This window comes from Phaenicophaeus curvirostris, chromosome 13 (genome assembly GCF_032191515.1).
Source record: "Phaenicophaeus curvirostris isolate KB17595 chromosome 13, BPBGC_Pcur_1.0, whole genome shotgun sequence".
Lineage (NCBI taxonomy): Eukaryota > Metazoa > Chordata > Aves > Cuculiformes > Cuculidae > Phaenicophaeus > Phaenicophaeus curvirostris.
The window spans coordinates 19,229,548-19,253,957 of NC_091404.1; the positions used below are offsets into that span (position 1 = coordinate 19,229,548).

General features: G+C 41.2%; 1 protein-coding gene and 1 long non-coding RNA gene across 4 annotated transcripts; both read right to left on the minus strand.

The window, feature by feature from the left end:
- Positions 1 to 259: 259 nt before the first annotated feature.
- On the minus strand, positions 260 to 2,745 carry LOC138726110 (uncharacterized). Its single transcript, XR_011338361.1, has 3 exons — positions 2,636 to 2,745; positions 1,486 to 1,559; positions 260 to 615 (listed from the first exon to the last, which is right to left on the minus strand). It is a non-coding gene; the product is annotated as an uncharacterized lncRNA (long non-coding RNA).
- A 668-nt stretch (positions 2,746 to 3,413) lies between these two features.
- ZNF711 (zinc finger protein 711) lies at positions 3,414 to 24,410 on the minus strand. Of its 3 annotated transcripts, none has more exons than XM_069867536.1 (9): positions 24,281 to 24,410; positions 20,847 to 20,951; positions 18,773 to 19,303; positions 11,808 to 11,966; positions 9,037 to 9,183; positions 8,681 to 8,818; positions 7,421 to 7,468; positions 6,810 to 6,845; positions 3,414 to 6,252 (listed from the first exon to the last, which is right to left on the minus strand). In XM_069867536.1, exons 2-9 carry the CDS (start codon positions 20,923 to 20,925, stop codon positions 5,075 to 5,077), a joined length of 2,316 nt encoding a protein of 771 aa, XP_069723637.1. In that variant the 5' UTR covers positions 20,926 to 20,951; positions 24,281 to 24,410; the 3' UTR covers positions 3,414 to 5,074. The 3 variants fall into 3 exon arrangements, with proteins under 3 accessions (XP_069723637.1, XP_069723635.1, XP_069723636.1); XM_069867534.1 differs by having other exon boundaries at positions 6,702 to 6,845; XM_069867535.1 differs by lacking the exon at positions 20,847 to 20,951 and having other exon boundaries at positions 6,702 to 6,845.

The following is a 24,410-nucleotide window of genomic DNA, read 5'->3' on the forward strand; positions in this document are numbered from 1 at the left end:
GGCTCCCTCTTCTTGCCCGTGCTCTGCTCTGTTACTGCTGGGATGCCAAAGGGGACCCCGTGCTCCTCAGCTGGGCGAAGGCGAAGCGCGGCACCTGCTCCCAGGCCCATAAAGCCCAGCCAGCAGTGGGACAGTGGTTTTGGAAGGCATTTAAGAGTTAGCACCCTCAAAGAACAATCACTTCAGCCTAGCTCTACAGAAAGAAGGTTTAAGTAGTTAAATATCCTCATTTGAACGAGGAGTGTTTTGTTCCTCTGAAATCAATAATTATTACATTCTACAGCGACCCCCTCACTTCTGTGCTGTGGTTAAGATACGAACGGCAGACACGTGCAGTTAACAGACTGATGGCAGAGAACAGTCAAAGCAGATTCTGTCCTTATAAGCGATTTTAGTTATGCTCTCATTTAAAGACTTCTCACCTGTAGTGACCCAAAAGATGAATAGGAAGAACACCATCTTTGTTTAATGCCCTCATACTACTTTCTGTGCGTAACTGTGCAGTTATCTCTATTAAAGGAGCCACGAAATAATTTGCTGACTTACTGTGGGCTTTGCCATGATCTCAGCCAGGCTTGATGCTGCGGAAGCACGACCCCAACAGCTCTGAAGAAGCTACCGACAGTAGAAACATGAGTTGAGTTATTAATGGATAAACTTAAGTGCGTGCTCACTTCAGCCACTGCAAGGGCTGTACAGGGCCCTGACAAACCCCTCCACCCAAGTAATGGTTCTTAACTCTGCATTACTGACTTAAGCCTGTAACGCGAGCAGACAACGCCCTGAGAAGCTCCGGCTCTGAAGAGTCGGGAGGTGTTGGAGGGAACTCTTGCACATGCAGCTGGTATTGGGATCGATTTGCAAACACTGTGGTCCTTCCCCGTACCTGAAGAGCCGGGAGACACACAATGCTTAAAAAAGCCCAGCTGCTAATCAATAGCATTGCATAACAGGGATCTGCTTCTCTAAAGCTCGTTAGAGCATTTTAAGACTCCTGTACACTGTAAATGCTACAAAGCTTATGGTGCTAGCAACACGTTTAACTCGCAGATAACAAGAAGCAATAGATACTTGTCAAAAAGCTGAATTAGAGCAGATGAAGCATAATGGCCATTTGGGGCTGGTTTTGTTTTCAAACCAGATTTATTTACAAAACAAATTTAGTGCTTTTTATTACAAAAGCACGTTATTTGCTGTAGGCTCAGTTATTGCCTGTTTTCTGAAATCAATTTACCTAGCACCATTTCTGCTGGAGTTTACACAATCACTTTTCTGATCTGCTGACCTCTTGAACACTAGTTATCACCCGAATTATAAACCATATACTTTAGATAATTTTTCACTCAATTTCAGGTAGATCCACTAGACACATCTACATTTTTTCAGGTACAGCTTAGAAAAATAAGCCTGCATTTCATCTATTGAGTGCTAATAAATAAGCCTCAGCTGTAAAATAAAAGCCAAATACAGAAAAATTACCGACACCTCAAGGATTTCCTCTCTTTGACAGACCTTGTCTCCACAATCTTTCTTCTTAGCTGGGGTTCGTTGTCCATATGCTGCAAAGAGAAGAGAAAAACAACTGATATATTGAAAGAAATGGTCAGAATGCCAATGCAATAGGCTAAGCACAGGAAAGCAGCAGCTCATCTCGAGCCCTCACACTGGGCAAGGCTGACAGTCACCATCCTGCTCAGCTGAACAGCTGTTTCTCCACTCTCACACAAGACAAGGCTCACACACACCTGCACGAAGCTGCATCTGCTCTGATCCCTGTGTGTTTTCCCATAGTTGTGCCTTAGCTGGTAATAACCAGCTACATCCGCAGTTCTTTCAACCACTCTTCCCTCCCTCCCATCTTGAAAAATGTGTTCCTCACGTGATTTTTATGTTCCAAAAGGTATTTTTTTTCCCCTAATTAAGAAGAAATCTCATTAGGTGGACTGAGAGAATGTTAAACACTAATTTCAACTTCTGTCATACAAAATCACAGACCTTCATCACTGTGTAACATAATGCTGAGGCTGTAAACAAATTAAATTTTCACCCAGCATCCACTATGTCCCTTCTGCTACCGCTAAACAAGTTAAAAACCCTTTTCATGCTCTTCATGGTACATAGTTCTAGGGCAAGAAAAAAAACAGATTCAATAGAAAATGTCAGTAGTGAAACTGCTGTCCCCCAGCAAACTGTACTCTTAAGCACAGTAGATCCCACTCACTGAATGAACTAAACAACCCAACCTACACAATGATCTTGCACCACACAACTGTTCATCACAGCGAGAATTAACCCACATATGTGATTTTAAACTATCGCATTTGTAAAGGTCAGAGCCTTTCACTGCTCTCCTTGGAAGAAACATCACTGTTATCCTCAAACATGGTAAAAGGTAAACGGTAACACCGCTCACCAGTAAATACCAAGTTTGAATAACAGAATCTGAATGCAAAGCTTAAAAGCATCACGTCCAAATTTTACCGCACTCTTGAAACTGCTGACTCTCCAGAAGGTCAATTTCTGCCATTTCCACATGCTGTCCTGTACCCCATGGACTGGGATGGACTTCTGGGAACTATGGCATTAAGCCTTTCAATGAAGTTGATAAAGGAAATGTTTAAAACACACAAAGTACCTGATCATTCTGTCTGTCTGCAAGGTGGAAAACTGAACCAGCACGGCCGTGTGCTCTGTCACAAAGTCACAACGCTCTTCTTCAGTCTGCTATGAAGAAACTCCTTCAGTTCAGCGTAACATGCAGGAATAAAGCATTAAAAGTATAAAACCCACATAACTTTAATCTCTAAGACTTCTTTGAATGCCATGGCTGCTGGGCGTACAGAAAAGGTGGCAGAGCCAAAAGACAGACCAGTAGGTTCACAACTGCATTATTTCTAAGTACTAAACCTATGAATTCACTGGCTAAAAGCCCATTGGAAAACCTTGATAAAGTTCATTTAATATACTGCTCTCCAAGTTTTTACTCTATTGCTGATACCATAATTCAAATATGATTCTAAAAAGAGAGGTAAATAGAGCTAGTAATACTTTTAGTATCTTGTTTTGCGAGCTGTTCTTATTATGCAGATAAAAAGACAAAACCTACCTGGCTTTTCCCAAAACATGGAAGTTTTATGTTCTCTTTACTTAAAGGAAAGAATTTCAAAGGAATGTAAGTATCACATTTGATAATGATTTTAGAGAAAAGTGCAAGTACGTTACCTGTAACTTTAAAGGGTTAGTTAAGTAAAACCACAGTACTCCACGACAGCCTGATAAATACCCTTCACGTAACCTGTATACTGAAATGTTATTAAATATCAATTAGTGAATACAAATTACAAATAGTTGGCAAGTTTACACAGAATGAGGCTTCCCTAAACACCATAAATGAGAAGCAAACCCCAAAAGACTTTGGAGTGCAAGAGATACGTTTTATTGTATGCCTGTTACGATGAGTAACACATTTAGAAATAATAATCCCACATAACAGTGACAATCTTATTTTACAGCGTGTACATAATTTTTACAGCCACATAAAACACGTATTTTTTCTAAGAGATTTCCGAAATTTCACTTTCTGAAGTTTAGAAATATAAAAAAAATTTATTCTCAAGGAACTGATTCTCATCTGGTGCAAAAACAAAATATGAACATTATCTGAAACACAAAGCCACAATATAGCATGAAGTTACAATTTATCATGTGAACAGCTGTGTGCAAACATGAAGCAACTAAAAAAGTAAAAAATACACATTATATGCATAACATTTATGAACAGGTTTTTCATTAAATAGCCCTAGACCAGCTTGTTATATTAAGCGCCATTTGATTTGCAGCATGCTAACACAAAGCATTGTTTAAAGGGATGCATATTTTAAACGTATACACTGTAAACTGAAGATCCACCTCCAAACTCTAGTGGCAGCAGATTTTTTCTGGTTAAATACTGCATATATACTTTCTTACAGATTGAAAATGCATGTTTATAGTATGGTATAGATTTTTTTTTAAAAAAGAATTGATTAAAAGGTGCAATTTTATGTCTATATTGACAATTTCATATTAGGTGGCAGGACAATAATAGTCATACCTGTTAAGAACACTGCCCTAAAGAACTCCTAAGTACTCTCATTTTAATTTAAAAAAACCCTACCCTTTTCAACTTTGTTTTTAATATTCTTTTTAGAGATTTTGAAGTAGCAAGGAAAAAAAAAGTCAGTGTTGAATCACAACACTGTGAGCTGCATCCATTTTATCTTTAAAACAAGTCAAATTCAAAGTTAAATTTTGTCCTATGTGCCATACTGAACAACATTCACCTGTAGCTTCAGATAAAAAAGGGAAATTATATACACATACATCTTTAACCCTAGCACCAGAACACCACCTCTGAGATCATAACATAATGCTATATTTCAAACATCATATCCTGCAATAGAATAGGTTAGCAGCTTTTAAAACCATTAAAAAAGTACTTGTTGGACCTTAACTAATAAAGGAAACAAAAAAGTTTCCCAATGAAATGTTTAAAAAAAACCCCAACCAAAAAAAAAGGGACAACCCCCCTACTTTGACCAGTTCTGGAACTTAATTTCCAGGCACGATTTAAAAACGTTATGATCGAGTGATTGGCTAATACTCTCCTTTCCAACCTGCACACGAAGTCAGACTCGGTCGCCTTTGCAAAGAACCCCTCCACGTATCTGAACTGTTTTCACATTGGAGACAAGTGCTATTACTGACAAAACAGATAAACAATCATCTTCGTTTTGTCGTCTGTAGCTTAACAATGCATAAGACTTAATTTGAAGACATTCATCCATCTTTCTGCAAATTTAAGACATTCATCCATCCTTCCGCATTCTATAGTGCTTTAGGTTCTGATAAGCAACAATCATAGGGCTATGAGATCCCCTGTCAACCCTAATACTTTTAAGACTTTTAATACAAAGAATGTAAAGTTATGATTTAATATCAAGCTTTGAAACCAGGAGAAACAGTTCATGAGATATTTTTTTTCCCCAATTAGCATATCACAGTTTCTACATTGCTTCCTTCTAGAGGTCACACACTACATTATGGCCTCCTTGTGGTGCCTCATTATATGCTGATTTTTTTCAGACGGTCTACGGAATCCCTTTTTGCAATACTCACACCTATGTGGATAGTCTTTTGTGTGTATCGATATTACGTGTCGTTTAAAGCCTGACGCATCCGTAGTGCTATATTCACAATACTGGCATTGATAAACTTTTCTTCCACTGTGGGTCTTCATGTGCTTCTTAAGTTCATTCTGCTGCCTAAATCCTCTTTTACATCTTTTGCATTTAAAAGGGAGGTCCTTGGTGTGAACGGAGAGGATATGCCCACTAAGTACAAAAGGATCCGATGTTTTAAAGTCACAGTGTCTACACTGATGTATCTTTTTACCTTTATGGGTTTCACTATGCTTTTTGAGCTCAGACGGACGATGGAAGCCTTTTTCACACACCTCGCATTTGTGGGGAAAGTCCTTTGTGTGCACTGAAATAATGTGTCGCTTCAGGTCGCTGGAATTGGTGCTCTTATGGTCGCAATGTGGACACTGATGAGTCTTATGCCCTTGAAATAACTCTGTGTGTTGCTGCAGTTCTTTTTCATCTGCAAACGCCTGGGGACAGTGCTCACATTTAAACGGCAAATCAGTCCCATGCTTGGTTTTGATGTGAGTTTTCAGGTTGGACTGATCAGAACACCTGAAGACACAGTGCTGACACTGGTATGGCTTTTCCCCAGTGTGGGTCCTCATGTGCTTTTTCAGCTCTGATGGGTGACGGAATCCTTTCCCACACTCCACACACACATGAGGGAAGTTCTTACTGTGAACCGCGAGTAAATGTCTATTGAGAAGTCCCTGCTCTGCAGTTTCATAGTCACAATATTTGCACTTGTGTAGCTTGGGCTCCTTGTCCCGCAGTATTAGTTTATTAGAACTCAACGGACTCGCTTCTCTGTATCTTCTCGTGTATTCTGTAAACTCATGGGTTTTTTCAACTTTATTTATAAGTTTATGGCTTTCCAGGTGATTGTGGAAACTTACTTTTTTGTTAGTTGTAAAGTCACAGTCTGTACACTGGTATTTCTTCTTAATCATGTGATCGGGATGGTTCTTCATGTGCCTTTTCAAGAATCCTCTGGATTTAAATTTTTTCCCACAAATATGACAAGGGTAAACTGTTAAGGGCTGTCCATCAGGACCTATTATAACAGCTGTTTTTAAACAAACAAAAACAAGTTATGAAGGAAACAAATTCACCGAATAAGAAGTTTTGAATCAGCTGTTCAGTCATGCTGTTACACTCGCAGCAGGAACGGATCGGTTGTTTAAAAACAACCGATCCACAGCACCTATAGTTTATACAGCTTTGTTTTCAAAATTGCTCAAACAGACCAGTAATTTCTTATATGCAGTGAATATGTCCACGATTAATTCTAATAGCTTGCAAAATTCAAATGAATCGCATCAGCCCTAAGCGTACTGACTTCGAATAGCAAAAACTATTACATTTTCTACGTACAGAACTGGAGGGGGGAAGGACACAGGAAATATGCAAATCTTCATTTATATTTGTTAATTCTGCACCAGCTTAAAGAAAACAAGGAATAATACAGGAGTAAGTGCCACTCCATGACAATACGCATAACCATACAGTGTTTACCTGTTTGCCATTGCCTGGCCTCTCCTCTCCTCCTTTTCTTGGCTTTTTGTTTTAGCACTCTATTAGTGCTAATGCTATCACAAATCTGCAGGTACTGTGTTGCATTACCGTTTTTGTTTTCTAATCGTGTATCCAAGTTATTTCCTAGAAACAAAAATTAGACACCATAAAAAACCCTTAAAACAACTTTTTCCTTTGGGACTGATGACTGGAATGGCGCAGCAGCTCATCTACTTTTAAAGAAGAACCTGCCTACTCCTCTACAACAAACATAAAAAAAGAAGAATGCCAATGTAAAGCACTATCTGTCTTTGCTGGCAACAGCCAGGAATATAATTGTTTATACACTGATTGGTTTTCAAATATACTCCTGTAATCCTTGTACCTCCCAAGACAGTAATTTCTTATGAGTTATGGTGGTTGTTTCCTTTTATTTTCCTTGGGTTTACTTCTTAACCACTGTGTTATCTCTTTTCTGACTATAAAACTACTAAAACACCTGGTGGATCCAACATCCCCACCCGCTCTGAAGGCCTACAACACAGCTGGAACTGTTTTCATGTAAAAATAGTAAAGAAAAACCGTGCAGTTCTTCAATATATACTTTATGGATAACTTCTTGATTTCGCTGATGAGGAGAACTGATGCATAAATGTACATATTTTCAAAGACAGTGAGTTTGTTTTAATGCTGTACCAAGCACAGTTACATGTTCTTACCTGCCGTTTGACCATCTTCGTATCTTCTGGGAAGCCTTCTTTCATCTCCTGCAGAAAATGGTGTTTCAGTCATTATAAATTAAAACTCTTCCCCAAAATCATGGCTTAGAAAGACTGATAATGAGACAAAACTAACTAACAGCTTAACCCTACCCAAACTGAGACATACGGTTCACTATCAGCTTAGCACTCTGTAATTATGATCCCCAGGAAATCAAATCACATCTTTGAGAACAGTTAGTATCCACTAAAGCTGTGTTTGCATCCTTACCGTGCTGGCTGTCTTTCCTGCCTTTTATAATAAATATGCTTGTTTCTGCAAACTTTTAACCTCATATATAACTTCAGATCCCAATCCAGAAACAAGAATATCTGTAATCCACAGTCTGACAGAACTGCTTTATCTTTCTGGAGTAGAACTAGGCAGACAAGATGATTTGGATCTTATCAGCTGCTCAGCACTCATCTATATGAGGCACTATAAAGTTCTGGAAGATGTAGATGTGATACCTGAAGAATATATTGCTCGTTTTGGATTGAAAGTGCTTACTGCTATGTGCCAAGGCTCTGTGGTTCTAAACCACTTCAACAATCCAACTACTGTGCTCAGAAATATCACACCAACAACTTTTAACTGGCTAACTTGCTTACTTTATTATAAAATAAACCACAGATGACCCGATACCCTCTTAATATACATGTTTACACATTTTTTCCTACAATTCCCTTTTTAAAATAATTTCCCCTTCCTCCTAGCTGAAGTAAAATAGTTAAGGCTGTTCTTGGTTTTGTTAAGAGGCAAAAACAGCCAACCTGAACAACCATTAGGAACCAGGCACGCTGCACATCTAACCTGGAGTCAAGAACAATATAAATGTTTTCCCAACATCTCTACATTCTACTTCATAAAACTCAACATACAGCCACCTGCTGATGATGCGTGAGACAATCAACCTGTAACTGTTCGACAGGCCGGCACTGGGAAAAAATCACCTGCGTAAAACTGGAATTGCTTTCTTCACACTGAACTGCAAACAAACTAAGGACCTTATGTGTAAAAGGTCACGAATAATGTCAAAATTATTTTTCACATCACTTAATTAACTCCACTGACTGACACTGCTAAAAGATCAGAAGGGGCTGGTTCTAATCCCTTTGGATGAGGTGAGAGATTATCCCATTTGCACAGAAATTCTGGAAGTTGGATCAGGGAGAAAATAACAGAGGGGATTTTCAGAAGATAAACGTGCAGGTTCCTACCGTAAGCTGCAGCCCAAGCAACAGGGACAAAAGTTTTATTCACACCAGCGTCTTCGGCCTGTGTGTCTGGAAGTGACGTAGCTTCTTCTTCACCTACAATAACTTCCATGTAAACTTCATCTGCTATTTCAGCACAGCCTGGATTAAAGGAGAAGAATAAATGTTTCACTTTATTCTGCTCATCCTAAATTTTCCTTATTTAATTTGCTCTCACTCTGATTGATATCCGTTATGAGTTTAATTTTCTACTACTTCAGGCTGAAGAATCCTTCAGAAAAATTAAAGTCCTTGAGAATGATGTTTATATTGTTGTATAAGACAGCACAGGAAACAAAAAGGTTTCTTAGTATGCTTACTAATATCTTCATCTTCCTGAGAAGAGTCCTTAACAGCCATGTAAACCATTTTTTCTCGTTGCATTCTACCAACACTTCCTTGTTCGATTACTCCAGCTACAGAATGTCCATTGTGAAAGTCACTCTCTGTGACGATTTCTGTCCCACCTTGAACAAAAAGAAGTTATGCATTAAGGAAAACATCCACTGTAATTTCAGATTTAAGTATTTTTTTCTCATTTACAACAAAGCTATTTCATAAAACTGAATGTTGTGACATCTGTCATAAAATCATGCAAGTTTGATACTTTGGGGCAGATAAGGCAAAGGTTCTCTCAGTGTCTCCTGATAAATTTGAGACTGAACGACCACCACCTAAGGAGGATCAGAAGCCCTTTATGCACGTTACCAGTGAACTTGGGTGCGACTGGAGAGATGCACCTGCCCATGCCCACCAAAACATTACTGTAATTCTAACCCTGCCCAGAACACAGCCTTTAAATTTTCTTGAGACATGAACAGCTAATTTTTACCCCTCTTCCTCTCCCAAAATCCTACTTACTCACTTTGCAAAAATGGGTTCTTAGGTAATTTTTCCTACAAAGATTCTAATGCCTATATCCTAAACCCATTACAGGGGATTGCGTAGCAACTTAGGCTGGAGTCACACTTCTCAAACCATGGGAGAGCAACTATTACTGCAAATTATTTCAACAACCAGAACGTTATCTGGAGAGACCCACTTGGAGGGATGTAAGGTGCTGCCCCCCTGGAGACAACACAATCTGAAAAGTAACAGTTGGAAAGAAGGAAATGAGAACAACTCCCCACACGGTCCTGTTCCAGGTGAGTTAACAAGCTCTGACCCACTGACTTATACAGACACAAAAGAACAAGTTCCAGCCCAGAATGTGATACTGACATTGAATCAGAGAGAGGTGCTAAGAGCCCTTGTTTGCTGCTACCAACAGTCCAGGTGGAAAATGCTCAACTAGGTGGCTGAGATAAAATCAAACACATTGATCCACCATCCCCTGTGTTTTGTATATGGGAGACTTTGCCAAAGATCCTTGCCATCCAATTTTTATAACATTGACCAGAAGTGGCTTTGCTGGGACATTCCTCCAAGTAACCAAGACTGCAGTAAAAAAGGAAGGAACCAGCCCAACCTCACATACAAAAGAATCACGAGAGAGTAGTGCTAGCAGGTAATCTTCGATCTTGGACACTCTTTGTAACAACCATCATAATTCACCAGTAACAAAGGGGAGAATCTGCCAGGACTGCCTCCTGGCTACACCAGAAGCACTGAGAATAGCTCATGAGAACAACCCTGCTGCAAATTAATTTTCAGCCGTAAGAGATTCCGATTTTCCCTGCTGCTGCATTAGCAGACTGTCCCTCAAGACTGACGTGCCCCCAGAAGGAGAAACCGTATTTCAAGAACAGCGCCTGGCAATTCACATAGGAACTGGCAGATGTAACACATGTCACAATAGATAAGGGATGTTAAGATGCCGCTTCTCTAGGTCCTCTCCCCATGGCCTCAGAAAGCACATGGTCTTCACAACCTCTTTGTCATACTTGAAAGGAATTAAGGATCAAATACTGAAAATACCAGGGCTTTACAGAAATACTAACCTTCAGCCAAACCAGATACTGTCCATTCCAAATAGGATAGTAAAATATGTTAAACTACTTTGGCAACCTTGTAGAGGACTTGATTAGCAGGCTCCGAAATCTATCCTGTATCATGCTGCAAAAGACAGCGAACAACTCATAAGATGGTCTTAACTAATTCTGAACCTACCCTGAGAGACAGAGGAAACCAAAGACAACTGCCCCATTAGCCAGCAGTCTGATCATCCGTGGACAATCCTTTCCTGCCATTAATTTGAGCTGACAAGATTACTTGTTTCGCAAAGAAGAAACATAAAAGGCAACACACAGCCAACATTTTCCTGAAGCAGCAGTTCAGGCTACTTGAAAAATAGCACCAGAATTGTTATTAATTGGAAGACTTTGTATCTAATCCCCAGTTCTGTCTGAAGTTCCCAGATTTTCATAGCACAGCCAGGCCAACACTACCAGTCTATGGGAAACATCACCTTCCGCTGCCCCAGGAAGAAGAGTCAGGCTGATTTGTTCTGTGAAAGGCTCTGGGGCTTCCAGTGAGGCAGAGTTTCAGTAGGTACCAAGGGTACGTGGAATGCCAAGGGTGAAGTGGAATGAGCCAGAGGTTTCAGCTCTGAGAACACCTAAGGGGGACTCTGCTTTCACAAGTTACAAAGAACAGAACACAGGTTAGCTCTACGTCCACTTGCAAAGCACCTTGAAGTGCTAGACCTATCCTTCAAAGAGAATTGCAGAGCAGTTGGAGTTTCTTGGCTTGGTTTGAAAAAGACTGTGTGGCTAAAGCCACAGCAACCTCCCCCTCTCTCTGTGCCAAGGCCACCGAAGAATGTTCAGTGACAGGGATCCACTCTAGAGGATTTCTGTGCTGACACACAGTCTTGCAACGTCAGAGAAAAGCAGCAGCTGAAAAACAGCTGCAGAAAACCACTTCTACATTTGGGCTTTGGTTGCCTGAACATAAATACTGCTAATTGAAAATAGAACTTGAGACTAATACACACCCAGTATTTACCACCCATGGGCAGCCTCCACAAGCGTCACATTCTACAGAGCATTCTAGTTGGTGGAATTAAGAATTAACATGGAATTAAGGACAACAAACAAAGACCCTGAAATATATCATACTACTGGAAGAATACATAGAATTTTAAAGGTACCTATTTCGACATCATCTTCAGCTTCAGCTTTAAATATGTAAACTTTGATAACTTCTGAACCAAACCCGTCATCTTTAGCAACCTCATCATTTGTCACCTCAGTACTGATTTTCAAGGGAGTGTTTCCTATATGGTCCAATTTTTCTCCAACATCATCCACTGTAAAGAGAAGGGAATAATAATGAGGTCCAAACACACTTAAGAAGTCAAAGTATTCAGTAGCGTGACTTTCTCCACTATTATCCCCATGCACGGTAAAAGTTTGTACGCATAAATGGCCTTTACAGAACAGCTCATCTCAAGGTACTTAAAAGAGATTCCAGAAGCTCATTTGACTGTATCTCGGGAAACACAGCAATAATTACAGAATGAAGGACACAAGAGGGAGCTTCCATCAAAGAGAAAAGGGTAATTGGTCATGTCTGAAATTACAACACTTTGAAGGCAAAAATCTATCAGTAATTAAAATGAAACATCTATCCAAATCTGTTAAAAATTAACCCAGAACTCTCTGTTACAGTGTAAGAGCCCCAAAAATTTTCACTGCCGTAAGATACTGTTGGCTAAAATTTAGTAGCCAAAATCCTTAAGAGTGAGGACTCTGAGTATATTCCCAGTGAAAGAAGCGTGCATCAAAAATTTGACCACACCTTCACCATAAAGCAAATGATGATTTTATCCACTTTTATCACTTGAAACCAACTAAATTAATGAAGACTACTGTGCAGTATACAGCTGATTAAAAGATGCAGTGAAAATAAACCCAAATCCTACTATGGGAAATTGGCTACTATGCAACTCAGTCGCTCTTGAAAATTTAAGTCTATATATTCAAAATGTTCATTTTATTTATACAACACTTACATTCAAACTATTAGAAGTGTTGAAGTAACACTGATTTAGTAAAAAGGGTATTCACACAGATATCCATACACACATACACACCCCCCGAAGTGTGGATGCGGAGGCCACTGAGCTAAGCATCCCTCTGACACTGCCGACACGCTTCTCTCAGTGGATAAAATTAGCTCCTGTGCAGAAGGCCAACCCAAAACTGTGCAATGCTTAACACCCACTGATATCCTCTAAATAGAGAACAATTCCACAAAACGTAAACAAAACCAGAATTTAATACATTCTAGGAAAGTTGTGATTTACTGCATAAATAACATTAACACGTGTGCGTACCAGATGCATACCAAATAAAAATCATTAAAATTCACACTGAAGCAATAGTAGTGTTTCAGGACTAAAACCAGAGCCCACTCAACGTGGACACTGAGGACTCTGATTAGTGGGAAAGGATGGCTTACCTGCACTGGAACCTGAACCCCTGAAGAGCAGCTTATAACTCCTGCAGGCTACAGCCCCGCACCCTGAGCCTGGAGTCACTCTGAGCTTGCCTTACTGCTCCAGGCAGGCTTGAGAGGCAGTTCAGAACCTGCTAGAAAGGAGCAGACACCTTTCCTGCAGCAGGGCTGGAACCCTGCACAGCAATGCTAGACTAATCTCTTCCCACTCACAGCCAGGATTCCCCAGAAACTCCTATCCCACTAACACTGCTTTTCATGCCCACACTAAGGAATCTTGGTTTTATTTCACAAATCTTGGACCGCATCAGAAGCATGTGGAAGTTATTTAATAAAGTACAAGTAAGTATTAGATTGTATTGTAGAAATTCTAACAATCAGATATTTTCAGTTTTAACAGAAAATATTTTAAAAAGTATACATTTTAGCTCTTTGTTTCTATAAATAACAGATCAATTGCATCAATGAAAAAATAATCAAACTGGGTTCAACACAAAAAAATTAAATTTCCCCAGGAAAAGCAGGTTTTAAATATGCAAACATTCTAAATGTCTATTAAGACTGATGCTAGCAACATCAACACCTTGATCTGTTAAGACTCTGACACGCACTGCATGGCATTCACGTTACTTCACAGAATAACGAGAACAGGAACAGTATGAACTCCACAGACGAGAAAGCCGACACAGAGCGCTCGGCGTATTCCTCTGATGCTGCAGTTTACCAGCATCACAGGTCCCTCTTTATGACCAGTGTGGGAGAGCTACCGCATCTGCTAATTGGAATTTTTTATGCTGCCAGAATGGAGTCATTAGCAGAGAGGATTATGGATCCTCTACTAACAGGAAAAGGGAAGATTCTAGAAGATACTTATCTCCATAAAGGTATTTCCATATATTCACTATTTTTTTCATTTATTAAAAACCATTTTCTTTTCTGTACGTCTTTTAACACTATAAAAGTTTCCTATCCGTACTTTTCAGAATAATACAGACACATTTAAATTTAGTGCAATAAACACCTCCAGTGCATGTCTGCACCATCAAAGAACTGGAGGTAAATCCCAGCACACAGCAGGAGCAGTTATATGTAGAATCATAGAATAACCAGGTTGGAAGAGACCCACTGGATCATCGAGTCCAACCATTCCTATCAAATGCAGCTGTATGAAAGACACGCTGTCAAAACGCAGAAAGAATAGTTAAAGGCTGGGTGTAAGAAATCACTAACCGTACGCCGTTACTGTAATTTTAGAATGGGTTTGTGGTAGTAAAGTTATTTTCAAATCTGCTACTCAAGCATCATCAACTTTTTCTAAACTGAGAAACTCTCTAAATTTAACACATTCTCAGTTTAACACAGAAAAATATTTCTATACTGGAAGGTTATTTAATAACAGCAACTTCCTACAAAACAGTGAAGTAATCACATACATACGATAAGAAGTTTTCTCTATGGTAAAAACCTCTAACTGTTCAACCAATATTGGGTGACAATTACTACAACCACAATGTGTCTTGTGAAATAATGTAAGAAAAACCCATACAATTTTAGATCACTGCCCTACCAAGTCAACAACTGCAACAAAGAAAAGACTACATAAAGGAAAAAAATGAGAAATTTTATAATTCTCAAAAGAATAAATATTTTCAGCCAAAAAAAAAAAAGTTAAAATACATGAATGTACGCTTATGTGCTGTGTTCTACCATTTCAAGTAAAGCCCCCAAACCTTCTAAAGGGAAGATTTCCCATTAGAAATCAGGAGCCCCGTCTTAGAGGGGTAAACTTACAACATTATTCTTAAAAGGAGTGGTTACTACCACATCACCAACTATGCCGTGTGTTGTCAAAGAACTTCAGTCTCTACAATTTAAACTCTGTATCCAGGGCCTCCAGAATCACTGTTCTAAAAAACCTAAAGTTCAGTATAAAAAAATTCAAAGAGTATAAACTGGACTGAGAAGATGATACTGATACAGTGTCATTTGTGAGGTATGGCCTTTTGTTTCAAATGCCTCAACCACAAAAGGCACTGAATTCGAATTTGCTATTGCTTAAATTGCTGTCTTATATGAAGTAAATTTTACGTTCTCAATTGCGAAGTAAGTTTTATGTTCTCAATCTATTTTTTAAAGACATTTAGATAAGGGAAAACCTGATCAACACAGCAGGACATGTAATCTTTGTCAAGTTCCAAAATACAGATTGTGAAAACGTTCTCTTGTCTATGTAATACGACTCCAATCACAGACGGCTAACCCAGCAGTGCTAAATTATATGATGACATTTCCCAGTGTCAGTTCTCAGAACAGGAATGCTTTATGTCAATAGTATAGGAAAGCGTCCTCCAGATCTGACTCATCCACCAGAAGCACTACACAATATCTCATCACTTAAAATTAACAGGAAAAGCACGACAGAGAACCTTTATAAATATATGCTGAATCTTCCTGAATAAACAAAGCTTAAAGAAAACTCAGCACGTTTCCAATTTCAAACTTACCTGGCTTTGCTGTTTTCAGGTGTGTGATGTCCAGATTCACCGTGGATTGCCAGCTCCCAATTCATGTGATGCCTCAGCATGCACTATGCTGGTGATACCACACCCACCACGGAGCCCCGAGGGATAACACGAGGGCAAGATAAGTCCCGTGCTTTAACGATTTGTCATATTCTTCTGAAGTCTGATATACTTCTTTTATGTCCCATAGGTTACAATATTGGCGTAGTACTGAAATGCTTAGCAAATGACGTAACACTATTGCAATACACTGAAAAGGAGGCGGTGGTGGAACAGTACCTTACCCCTAAAGGCCAGCTCCAGTGTTGTTCTTTGGTGGGTATGAGGTCACCAACATAGTGCATGCGGGGCCAACGCACGGATCGGGAGCTGGCAATCCGCCGTGGGTCTGAATATCGCAAACCTGAAAAACAAAAAAGGGGATGCTTTAAGCTACGCATCTGCTAGCTCCTCCCTGGCAAAACGGATCATACTGTTCAACATTTTCTCATCTCAGTACGAGATGGATTGGGTTCATGACCACACCAGATGCATTCATTTTGTACCAACCTCCCTTTTAAACAGGTGTTCTGGAGATTTACAAGGGATCAAACGTATCCCATGGCATACGCTGTGAATGGATCAAAAAAGGATTTTTAAGTCTTATGCTTATAAGACTGATTTAAAAAAAAAAAGCTGAATTCATCTGCTGAGATAGCAGAGCACTGATAATCTTCTAGGGAAAACTTCCAATTAGAAAGACACACACACAGCTACTTTTCAGAACTGTTAAGACAGACTTATTCTTTTCCAAGCCCTATTTACAAAAACGTAATTACTGATAGCGTCTGAAATACCTAAATGGGAACGTTGTCACACAGTGGTGAAAAATCACCTTTCAGTATAGTTGAACTGCAACTCCCAGCAAAAGCGTACGACAAGTTAAAATTCCACATTGACCTCAGCTTCACACCCTAAAATGTAATATACTAAAGGTTCCCAGAATGTGTTCCACAGAACAGCCGATGCCATTCCCCAAGGGCATTATCTGCCCTTTTTAGATCCTAAATTTCATTAAAAGAGTGCTAAAAATTTTGAGATTCTTTAAAACTATCATTTTGTTTACTAGTGGACAGGTATGGTCAGACTTGATCTCGAAGGTCTTTTCCAACCAAACGATTCTATGATGTGATTTACATTATAAAAAGCTTCAACCATCCTATATATGCACCCCAACATACTGAACACTTGACAATTTAAAAGTGTAAGTAAACAAAAAGCTTTTTAAACTACTTGACAAACTGCTTGATTTATCTATTCTACACAAGAGATTATCTTCATAATCCCGACAAATTCAAGGCTGATTTGAAAACATTTAAACAAAAAACAAAAGAAAAAAACTGAGCAACTGCATTAAGATTGATTCATTTTTGCTAAGAAAAGAACAACAGCAGATACTCTGTTGGGTCAAGCTGGCATATACAGTGTAATACAGCCTCAAACGTCAGCAGAGGCAAAGAATCCATTTGTTTAGAATGATTACTTAAAATTCTAGATTAATCATATAGCTTCCAACTGTGATTATTCAGGCATATAATGATTACACGCACACCTAAACCTCATCTACTGAACATCAGGTCTCAAACTGGCATCGAAACAGCGCAAAAGCCATCGGTGGGCTCCACAACACCTCACAGAGCTGGGGATGTATCAGGGGCAGCTGAGGTCATCGGGCGGCTGTTTCTGAGCATGCAGGATGCTCTGCGTGCAGTGAGCACCGCACCAACCCCACGGGTCCATCTCGGAAGGAATGACCACGACGGCTTTACTTACAATGAAAAAGGTGCAGTTGGAAACACCACAGGCACAGAATACAACCCACCACACAACCCACTGGAAGTACTCTGACAGAAAAGAGTAATTTTTCCGTCAACAACTGACTCTGAAACTGCTGTTCCTTCATTTACAGAGACACAGAAAGTTTTCTGTTGGAGGTCTAAGGTTCTTTTAGACTGAGATATTTTTTGTTCTTTTTCCAAAAACCTGGTTTTGTCCTCTATTTGTGACACGTGGCATTACAGTTATGACAGAATGATAAAAAAAAAAATCATTGCTGTCCATCCTATACTGAACAAAAAGTAAATAACAAAAACATATTTTGCATAAGGGGCACAAATGCTATGAAGTATTGAAACCATTATAATCGCTAATCAGTCATGCTCTGTCTTGAAACTTCTGATAAATGCAGCCTGCTGTGAACAGGCTGACACTGTGACACACTTGGCATTGCTGTTTTATTAACATATTGCTTCTGACTAGAGAAAATCTGTTTTGACCTACTCACATTCCTGTAACTAATTCAGAGAAGACAAAAATCCCAAACGAACTGTCATATATTTTACCAGATCCGCATAACAATAAAAACTCGTATCTTGAGTATCATTCAACCACTGAAGAAACACAACACATCCAAGGTCCTTTCAGTAGCGCAGTCCACAAGCTGTACCAGACCACAGAGACTCCTCAGAGAGCAGAAAGCTGTGTGGAACTGAAACAGGCCGCCACTCTCCAGAGCTAAAGTGCCAATCAGTTCAACACACACGACCGCTTCACGTCCAGTTCAGCCCAAAACAGCACAACATACCACAAAATGCCTACCAGAATTTTTAGTACAGCCAAACAAATATTTTGTTGACACATAGGAGAAAATTTTAAGAGTGAGCTACCTTAAGAACCTATTTCTTTGTTGGATACTACTGACTAAACTGAACATGTTATTTTTACACCAATCTATATAACATGGTAATACAGCTGTGTATTTTTTTTGAAAACATTATACTCAAAATACGTGGAATGTTAACTTTCCAATGTGTTTTACTTAATTTCAAGGAATATCCTGTTCCAGAAACACAAACACACACAGCCATTCACTAAACAGCATGAACATAATTCCCTTTCTTGCTGCATCAGCAATAACGGAGTTTTCGTCACAAGAAAACCCCAATCCAGACACCAAGAATGAACCAGGCAGCAGACTGGTGTTTGCGAGTTCCAGTACAGACTGCAGCAAGGGTCAAACTACAGGAACTTCTCCCCACTAGACTACTTCTACTTCAGATCATCTCCTGTTCGTATCTACCTTTGTTTTACTTACAAGATATCATTAAGTAGTCTTCAGATGTACTCTTGCCATCATCGTCGTCTTCGGTTTTGATAGTCACTGTGGAGCCAGGAACAGAACCAGCTGCTTGAATGACTGCTTCAGAATCAGAGTTCGTCACAAGAACTTCTTCTGAAACCATTGTCGGTGAGTTGGCTCCTGACACAGAGTCTTGCACCACGTGCTCCAGGTGTCCATCAGGACCCGTAACAAGGTCGGCCACAAAAACCTGATCAGGAACTCTAACGGTTTCTGTTATTAGATCAGAAGTCAAAACATGATCACTGGTATCTAAAGCTTCTTCAATGGCAACATCAGCTTCCAAAACAGAATCAGGAACAATTACGCCTTCTGTTACCACATCAGTTTCAGTGATGATGTCAGGTCCTTGGACAACTTCAGCAGCTAGGCCATGATCAAGAGTTATTCCATCATCGGTAACAACATCAGAAACGAGGACAGCTTCAGGGACGGATACAACAATGTGGTCTCCATCAATATGAGCAGTGCCAGCCATTCCAGCCACTAGGAAACAATTACAAATGAGGAGAAAATGTTACAACTACTGCATTAGTAATTAGTTTATCTAAGGAATGGGATAATGTATGGATAAGTTAAACACAGATGTACCAATCTGTTACTTTTCAACATCCCATATTTTGCATTTCACATCATAAAGACTATCCAAAGCAGCCCATATTCCTGAAATTAAGAAAACCAAAACATGCTGCTTCTTTAATACATACTGTTGAGTCTGCCCCAAATTTAGGTTTTACATCTCTGATATGTTAAAAACTACAGGTCAGTCTGCAATTTTATCTTTTTTTTTTAATAAATTCTAGTTAGAAAATGTGATTACAGCAGCAGTTTGAACCACCACAGAACTCCTGCATGATACTGCAATGTGGCAACAAGACTAATTGCTGTTACAATAAAAGGATTCTCATCCTTTAGACTGCATGGGCCTTGATAACAATAAATACTCAGTTGTATGCAGTATTTACAGTATGATTTCCAACAGCTTGCCACGTTGCAAGAGATGATTAGAAACAGAAACCTGTTTTTCATCGACAGACCTGACTGGCCAGTCATACTTGTAGACTACTTCTCTATACATAAAAAAGAACGCGCAGTAAGTTATTTTAACACACACACACATATATACAAAGCAGTTTCAATCTTAATTACTAAAACACTCAAGAAAATGGTTCATCAAAATGAAAAAAGCTTCAGCATTGCACTGCAAATGCAAGTATTCTGGCATGCTCTGAGGGATATTCGTTCACCACAAAGACACGGTCCTTCCTGATAACTGAGAAAGTCATCTCCTGTCATAATGCAGGAATGGGGACCCCTAAAGAAAGGAGATTTCTTGCTGTCTTTTCTCTAAACCTTCAAAGTTGCTGAGGTGACAGGGCGCTGCCACCAAAGAAACAGCATTCATTTTAAAATAAATCAATTTAGGAGCAAATTTTCTCATATCAGTCCAGTCCCAGGATGGATGTTCTTGACAAAAGACTTCTAAGCACACGTGAACACACTGATTTAGCTAAAGCCGTAAATTCTTGTCTACATAAGAAGTCATCTGTTGTCACACAAAGATATTATTTCCCACAACTTTTACTGAAACACCCCAAAACAAGTCTGGAGACAGTAATCAAGGCAAGCACACAAAATCTGGGATGTTATTTACATCCTGCACTGGATACTATTTCCACCTCCTGCATGCTGGAGAAGTAACACCTAGCCCATGTGATTTCAAACAGAAGCACACATACCACAAACCCGCTAAACTCCAGAAACCATTTTCTGTCTCATCTGGAATGCTCTGGGCCACAGACTTGACTGTTTTTTTCAGAATGATTTCAATATTTTGGAATAAGTGACTATTTCAAGGTCAGCAACCAAAGCACACACAGACATATTAAACACCACTCTAAATTTTGAATGTTTTCAAAATAGTCGTGCAAATAGCATTATTGTGTCAGCCAACTCTACATCTTGATATAGCAAAATGTGAACAACAATCTCGATTTCATCCATTATTTGTAATAGTTAAAGTATTTACCAAAATCCTGCATGATCATTGTGTGTGGCATTTTGGATTCTTGTGTCTGCAGTCCAAGACTTCCACCACCTGGATCCATATTCAGCTAAGTTCATTCACAAACACCTGCAACAAAAGCAAAACCAGAATTGATGTTGAGGAGCATTATGGGGTCAGTTAGCTTTACTGGGTTAATGTGTCACACTGATAGACACAGAAATGTATTTATCCAAAACTTCAAGGGAAAAGCATGCAGTATTTCATATTATTCACTTTGCTTTATTCTTTTGGGTTTATATTTTTTGACCCAAAATCCTGAAAATGTTTCCACCCATACGCAGTCATATGGTAACAAAAGAATTGCATGTGCAAGTGAAACCAAACAAGGCTGAAACTCTCGGTCAGGATTTTTAAAGAGGTTTTTGGGGCTTTTTTGTCTTTTTGTTTTATGTAAGCCCTGGGTTACTGCCTGACCTGAACAGTTCTGTGTACAGGCTGCAGAATTTAACTGGAAGTGCTTTCCAGTTACCTGGATGCATGCAGAGGTACAGACTGTAACATTACTTTATTCCTAGGAGCAATAAGCACAAGGAATGCATAAAACTTCAATTTCCGCCCCCCCGCAAACTGATCATTAAAGTATTTCTGAAGCTCTAGGAGGTGGTCGCCATAGGGTAGCGGCGCACTGAGCGACAGCAAAGCCTCACCTGCAACACCAGCAATAGCATCAGGTCACAGGAACAGAACAAAATAACCCATGTTAGTAAGCAACTGAGCCTAGTGACAGGTAACGAACAGAGAAGCAGAAACTTTGTCAAGCTCAAGTTAACTTTGCCTTCAACAAACCACAGCTAACTGTGCAAGGAAGAAAGTGACAGCTAAGCACAAGAAAGTCCAACTGATTTCAATGTCTCCATCGCCACGATGCTGACTGAAGAAACAGGAGTGCTCAGCAGCCTTCTGTGCTGACACCCCAATCTCCCGCTCCAGTGTTAGGGCTGTATTAGCCATATTGGTTGACATTTTATTTCAAAATTGTCAAGTTATTCTAGAGATCTTATCTCCCAACACTGTTCCTTCTGTGCTGCATCACTACTGCTGCCAGGGAAGAGCTGGTCCTACACACCACTCTGAAACGTCCCTCTAATACAGAACTGATCCTGTAAAGCTTCTGATAGAACAGACCAGTCAGCTCCCTGTGAACTCCTCACTGTTATCCCTCACTGCTACATCTTGAGTTTGGTCTTCTTTCTTTTATGTTGTTTTTGACAACTGCTTTGTTGCTTCGGCTCTTCTAAGTCCCCTTGATGCTTAGGGGCTTCCGTTTCCTCATTTTCTCTTTTGTATTTTCCGCAATATTTTAAAATCAGAGAAGTCGTGGGGGCCCCATCCCTAGAGGTGTTCAAGCTGTTGGATGGGGCTTTGAGCAACCCAATCTGGCGGGAGGTGTCCCTGCCCATGGCAAGGGCTTGGAAGTGGTTGGGTTTTAAGGTCCCTTCCAACTCAAACCATTCCACAATGCCTTAAACTTCTACTGAAACCAGATGGATGACGACACACTGGCAATACACATGCTAAAGCTGCATCTCAGCGGACACAGCTGGTGTCCAGCTGCTCCTGAAACACACTCTCTCTCTGACCTGCCATGCAGACAAAGACAGAGTTGCATCAACTATGCAAAAAATCACGGGTCTTTTTTTTTTAAATCTACTTTTGTGTCTTAAAGGAATGCAGTGATTGCAGCAAACCCCTTACTGCTCATGCTAGAACAATTAACAACAGCTGAGGCCCACAGTTCTGCTGCAACTGGGGATTTTCGCTTGCAGATTTCAGTTGTGCGGATGATTTAGTTTCACACGCTACACATGCCTGCAAACCTTCTCACTGGAAACAGCTAAATGTGGTCCAGTGATTAACTGTGGTTCTTCACAGCTTCTCTCTGCAGGACACCATGTTACACACCCACACAATCACAGCACAAGTGGTCCAGTCCTACGTTTTAAAAAAGGACAAATAATGCAGGAAGCCACAATTCTATGTACTGCCATAACCCTAAACTTACCCATACCCCTCTTGCCTCTATTAAGATCTCAAGTTTTTCCCTCAATTCTCTTTCTCCTCTGTGTATTTAGAAAAAAGATTTTGTGAAAATGCTTTCCTAGCATCAGCCAATGAACTAATAGCACTTTACAATATTCCATTACTATTTTCATTTTTATTAATTACAGCATGCTATTCTGCAGCAGGAAGGAGCAAATTACCATCAGACTCCAAAATAAAGACTTTCATAAAACCTAAACTGAGACTCCCAGATGAGTGTCTCAAGGCTAAATTTTTAAATAATGTCTGTATCTGACGTTGTTTTGCTTTTTAAAAAATACAGTTCTCTTTCTAACTAGCTTCAGCAGAAGGTTGATTTTAGCCTCCTCCAGCGCGGTCTCCCCAGTGCCGAGTCCAGAGGGAGAAGAACCTCCCTGGCCCTGCTGGCCACGCTGTGTCTGACACAAGCCAAGATGCCATTGGCCTTCTTGGCCACCTGGGCCCCTGCTGGCTCATGTTCAGTCGCTGTCAACCAACACCCCCAGGTCCTTCTCCTCCAGGCAGTTTCCAGCCAGACTTCTCCTAGTCTGGAGCTGCTCAGGGTTGTTGCGCCCCAAGTGCAGGACCCGGCGTTTGGCCTTGTTAAACCTCCTGCCATTGGTCTCAGCCCATGGATCCAGCCTGTTCAGATCCCTTTGGAGCCTCCCTGCCCTCCAGCAGATCCACACTTCCACCCAGCTTAGCGTCATCCGCAAACTTGCTCAGGGCGCACTCAAAGCCGTCACCCAGGTCCTTGATAAAGGAACTGACTGAGAAGCGAGCGGACAGAGACACCTACAAAAACGATCACCAGACCGAACGCGGGGGCAGCGGGAACCGCACAAGGCGACAGGACGGGAAAAGCGAAAGCGCAGAGATGGAACCACCAGGCTGGACGAGACCTGCCGGCTCCCCGAGCGCAGCCGCTCCCGCCCGCCCCTACACCGCGTCCCTGCCGCCTCTCCCGCGCTTCACCCCGCGGGACGGGGACTCCGCCCCCTCGCGGGCGGCCGGCGCCCCGTGACCCTCCGCCGCGGAGGTTTCTCTCGCCCCCCCCCCCCCCCGCTGCCCCCTCAGCCCGGGACGCGGCGCGCGGGGCGGCGCGCGGGCGGGGCGGGGCGCGCGCGCGCGCAGGGCGGCGGCCGGGCCCGCACAAAGGCGCGCGCCGCGGAGGGGCCCGGCGCCCGCCAAGCCCGCACCGCCCCCCCACCCCGCCGACATCTTGTCGGCCGCCATTTTGAGGCCGCGGCGCCCGGCGGACCCGTCTCTTCCCCTCCCCCCCCCGCCTCCGCCGCCTCCTTCCCCCGCACGTCGCAGCGGGCCCGGCGCCCCCGAACGCCGGGCGCGTCCCGGCCGCTGCCCCGGCCCCGACTCACCTGTGCGGGTCCCCGCGCCGCGGGGGTGCGGAGCGGGGCTGCGGCGGCGCCGCGGCCTGGCATGCGGGGCCGGGCCTGCACCAATGGCGGCGCGGGGCCGGGCGCGCGCGCGGCCTGCTCGCTCCCCTCC